The sequence below is a fragment of the Coregonus lavaretus genome, assembly GCF_964263955.1.
Source record: "Coregonus lavaretus genome assembly, contig: HAP1_SCAFFOLD_3334, whole genome shotgun sequence".
NCBI lineage: Eukaryota > Metazoa > Chordata > Actinopteri > Salmoniformes > Salmonidae > Coregonus > Coregonus lavaretus.
In genome coordinates this window covers 57,501-62,907 of record NW_028163199.1, presented here as the reverse complement: position 1 = coordinate 62,907, position 5,407 = coordinate 57,501, and the positions used below count along the sequence as shown (strand labels likewise).

The following is a 5,407-nucleotide window of genomic DNA, read 5'->3' as shown; positions in this document are numbered from 1 at the left end:
TGACAGGCATGCGAGTGTGAAACTTTGTGGACTTGTGTTTTTTTTAAGTGAGCGCTTAACTCAGGCTATCAATCTCGCTCAAAGCCTTGCAGTCCCAAAGCATGACATCACATTAGTTGGCTGTTCAGGGTCACTTGTTTAGGGAATTATGCTCTGAGGGGCAACGGCTTCTGTTTATTCATAAAGACACAGTTGAGCAAAATTAGCATTGTGCATTTTAAGTATTGAATACAACAGGGACGCATTGTATTTCAACCCATCTGAAGGTTTTGTGTTTCTTCTTCCAGGTGATGGGAACCCCAAAGAAAGCAGCCCTTTCATCAACAGCAGTGATGCTGCGGAGAAGAGCCAGCAATACGACGGCAAACATATGGCTCTGTTTGAGGTATGTATACGCACACACACACACACATACACACATGCACAGACAGACACGCACACACACACACACATACACACACACACACAAGCACAGACAGACACACACACATTTACTCATGCATGTGCAACACAAATCAAGGCTGTGATGACCAGAGGATGGTCCTGCCTGTGAGACTGCAATTTGTAGGCAATTTGTAGGCACACACACACACACACACACACACACACACGGTTCAGCAAGTGATTGAATAAGGTCCCTGACATCGATTAATGAGGGTAATTACTGTTTGAAGGGTAAGGGAAAACCTCAGGTTAATACAAGCACATTTCCAAACCGCTACAGAAAAGCCAAGTGTAATTTTTTTATATCTCAAAGGGAATTAAGAGTGGTTTGTTACTGTATTATATAGTTTGTATTCATAGTGCACATTTTATATCTTACACATTGCTTCCCACTTGCTTCGAGGCAAGCAACACTGAAGCATGCATGAGAGCACCAGCTGTTCCGGACGACTGTGTGATCACGCTCTCCATAGCCGATGTGAGCAAGATCTTTAAACAGGTCAACATTCAGAAGGCCGCGGGGCCAGACGGATTACAAGGACATGTACTCAGAGCATGCGCGGACCAACTGGCAAGTGTCTTCACTGACATTTTCAACCTCTCCCTGACCGAGTCGGTAATACCTACATGTTTCAAGCAGACCACCATAGTCCCTGTGCCCAAGAATGCGAAGGTAGCCTGCCTAAATGACTACCGCCCTGTAGCACTCACGTAGGTAGCCATGAAGTGCTTTAAAAGGCTGGTCATGGCTCACATCAACACCATCATCCAGGAAACCCTAGACCCACTCCAATTCGCATACCGCCCCAACAGATCCACAGATGATGCAATCTCAATTGCACTCCACACTGTCCTTTCCCACCTGGACAAAAGGAACACCTATGTGAGAATGCTGTTCATTGACTACAGCTCTGCGTTCAACACCATAGTGTCCACAAAGCTCATCACTAGACACCTCCCTCTGCAACTGGATCCTGGACTTCCTGACGGGCCGCCCCCAGGTGGTAAGGGTAGGCAACAACACATCTGCCACGCTGACCCTCAACACGGGGGCCCCTCAGGGGTGCGTGCTTAGTCCCCTCCTGTACTCCCTGTTCACCCACGACTTCAACCCCATCATTAAGTTTACTGATGACACAACGGTGGTAGGCCTGATCACCAACAACGATGAGACAGCCTACAGGGAGGAGGTCAGAGACCTGCCAGTGTGGTGCCAGGACAACAACCTCTCCCTCAACGAGATCAAGACAAAGGAGCTGATCGTGAACTACAAGAAAAGGAGGGCCGAACACGCCTCCATTCTCATCGACGGGGCAGTAGTGGAGCGGGTCGAGAGCTTCAAGTTCCTTGGTGTCCACATCACCAACAAACTATCATGGTCCAAACACACCAAGACAGTCGCGAAGAGGGCACGACAACGCCTATTCCCCCTCAGGAGACTGAAAAGATTTGGCATGGGTCCCCAGATCCTCAAAAAGTTCTACAGCTGCACCATCGAGAACATCCTGACCGGTTGCATCACCGCCTGATATAGCAACTGCTCAGCAGCTGACCGTAAGGCGCTACAGAGGGTAGTGCGTACTGCCAAGTACATCACTGGGGCCAAGCTTCCTGCCATCCAGGACCTCTATACTAGGCGGTGTCAGAGGAAGGCCCAAAAATTGTCAAAGACTCCAGTCACCCAAGTCATAGACTGTTCTCTCTGCTACTGCACGGCAAGCGGTACCGGAGCGCCAAGTCTAGGTCCAAAAGGCTCCTTAACAACTTCTACTCCCAAGCCATAAGACTGCTGAACAATTAATCAAATGGCCACCCAGACTATTTGCATTGACCCCCCCCTTGTTTTTACACTGCTGCTACTCGCTGTTTATTATCTATGCATAGTCACTTTACCCCTGCCTACATGTACAAATTACCTCAATTACCTCGACTAACCTGTACCCCCGCACATTGACTCGGTTACCGGTACCCCCTGTATATAGCCTCGTTATTGTTATTTTATTGTGTTACTTTATTTTATTTTGTAAATATTTTCTTAACTCTATTTTCTTAACTGCATTGTTGGTTAAGGGCTTGTAAGTAAGCATTTCCTGTTGTATTCGGCATATGTGACAAATACAATTTGATTTGATTTGACATTATGTGGCACCACCTCAGATATGTAAAGGCATCCATTTTGCATCAATATGCTCACTACATTGCCTGCTATAGTAATGTTTTATTTAAGCAATAAGGCCCTCGAGGGTGTGGTATATGGCCAATATACCACGGCTAAGGGCTGTTCTTATGCATGACGCATCGCGGAGTGCCTGGATACAGCCCTTAGCCATGGTATATTGGCCATATACCACAAACCCCAGAGGAGCCTTATTGCTATTATAAACGTTACCAACGTGATTAGAGCAGTAAAAATACATGTTTTGTCATACCCGTGGTCTGATATACCACGGCTGTCAGCCAATCAGCATTCAGGGCTCGAACCACCTAGTGTATAATATGGAATTGACCATTTGCTATGTTATCCTGTGTGTGTCAATGCACTCTGCAGGAGGAGATGGAGACCAGTCCCATGGTATCAACCATGATCAGTAGCCTGGCCAACTACTCCAGCCTCCCCCAGGGCAGCAAGGAGCACGAGGAGGAGGCAGACAATGAGGAGGAAGACAAAAAGAAGAAGAAACCTATCAAGGTACAGCACTGGTCAATCAGACCCATAACCCAGCACTGGTCAATCAGACCCGTAACACAGCACTGGTCAGACCTGTAACACAGCACTGGTCAGTCAGACCTGTAACACAGCACTGGTCAGACCTGTAACACAGCACTGGTCAATCAGACCCGTAACACAGCACTGGTCAATCAGACCCATAACCCAGCACTGGTCAATCAGACCCGTAACACAGCACTGGTCAATCAGACCCATAACCCAGCACTGGTCAATCAGACCTGTAACACAGCACTGGTCAGACCTGTAACACAGCACTGGTCAATCAGACCTGTAACACAGCACTGGTCAATCAGACCCGTAACACAGCACTGGTCAGACCTGTAACACAGCACTGGTCAATCAGACCCGTAACACAGCACTGGTCAGACCCATAACCCAGCACTGGTCAATCAGACCCGTAACCCAGCACTGGTCAGACCTGTAACCCAGCACTGGTCAATCAGACCCATAACCCAGCACTGGTCAATCAGACCCGTAACACAGCACTGGTCAGACCTGTAACACAGCACTGGTCAATCAGACCCGTAACACAGCACTGGTCAGTCAGACCTGTAACACAGCACTGGTCAGTCAGACCCATAACAGAGCGCTGGTCAGTCAGACCCGTAACACAGCACTGGTCAGACCCGTAACACAGCACTGGTCAGACCTGTAACACAGCACTGGTCAATCAGACCCGTAACACAGCACTGGTCAGTCAGACCTGTAACACAGCACTGGTCAGACCTGTAACCCAGCACTGGTCAATCAGACCCATAACAGAGCGCTGGTCAGTCAGACCCGTAACACAGCACTGGTCAGACCCGTAACACAGCACTGTTCAGCCATAACACAGTGCTGGTCAGTCAGACCTGTAACACAGCACTGGTCAATCAGACCTGTAACACAGCACTGGTCAATCAGACCCGTAACACAGCACTGGTCAGACCTGTAACCCAGCACTGGTCAATCAGACCCGTAACACAGCACTGGTCAGACCCATAACCCAGCACTGGTCAATCAGACCCATAACCCAGCACTGGTCAGTCAGACCCATAACACAGCACTGTTCAGCCATAACACAGTGCTGGTCAGTCAAACCTGTAAAATAGCGCTGGTCAGTCAGACCCGTAAAATAGCAAGTACCACAGCACTGATCACTGATCACTGATCCGCCAGGCACGTAAAACACAAAACCAATCAGTCAGGTCCATGTACACTGTGACCTGTGAAGGTACTTTTCAGTTAAAGTAAAAAATATGTCTTCTCCATAACAGGAAATGCACACCTACAGTCAGGTCCTAAATTATGCCAGGAGGCTGAAACTTGGCCTGAAGTGGATCTTCCAGCAAGACAATAACCACAAGCACACATAAAAATCCACAAAGAAATGTTTAATTCACCACAAAATCAACATTTTGAAATGGCCGTCTCAGTCTCCGGACTTGAACCCCATTGAAAATCTATGGTTTGAATTGAAGAGAGCAGTCCATAAGTGCAGACAAAGGATATCAAGGAGCTGGACAGATTCTGTATAGAAGAATGTTTAAGATCCCTCCCAATTTGTTCTCCAATCTCATAAAACATTTGAGAAAAAGGCTCAGTGCCATTATCCTTGCAAGGTGTGGTATTGAAAGGTATTGAAAACAGGGGTGCCAATAATGTTGACCCCTATCTTTCTGAGATTTTGTTGTATTACTTGATAAAAAAAAATATATTTCTCTGAGCATTTGTATTACTATAAAATAATATATATATATATATTTGTTTTTATGAGCATACACACATAGCTCAGTATTAGTATTATTTATTTTATACAGTCTTTTTTGCTCATCTTTATCAATAATAATAATGTTGGACCTTACTGTATGATGGTTGTGTTATGGCAATGGACAGTGAAAGCCTTTTACTCAGAGACTGGAGTGTAAACATATGGCTTTGTCAGATATGTAACACAGTCCGTGTTGGTCGATAGCAAATTCTGTTTACTGCATGCTGGTCTCCGCTGAGGTTCGCTGTGACAGTGTTGTGTTATGTTGTCAGAGAAGTGTCCAAGCGTTGCCAGTCAACCATGTGGGAATGCCTGATCTGTCTCCCAGATGACAGCCCTCAGTGAATTTTGACCCTGGGCTGTCTCAGTGTCTGCCCAACGAGGAGAGTCGCCTAACAGACCTGCCTAGTTAAGAGCCTGACCTTTTCACCCTGGGTTTTTCCTCATTTATTTCTGTTTTGGTTTCTTTATTTATTTCATTCTTG

At 46.6% G+C, this 5,407-nt stretch overlaps 1 protein-coding gene across 1 annotated transcript in view; it reads left to right on the top strand.

Annotated features, from left to right (window-relative positions):
* Positions 1-287: 287 nt before the first annotated feature.
* Positions 288-5,407, top strand: part of LOC311118389 (solute carrier family 12 member 5-like) — a gene marked incomplete at both ends in the record, with an annotated part of 60,377 nt that continues 55,257 nt past the window's right edge. The window contains 2 exons of the mRNA XM_084193190.1: positions 288-385; positions 2,993-3,133. Of these exons, the coding sequence (XP_084049316.1) occupies positions 288-385; positions 2,993-3,133 (239 nt within the window). The remainder of the gene's footprint in view (positions 386-2,992; positions 3,134-5,407) is intronic.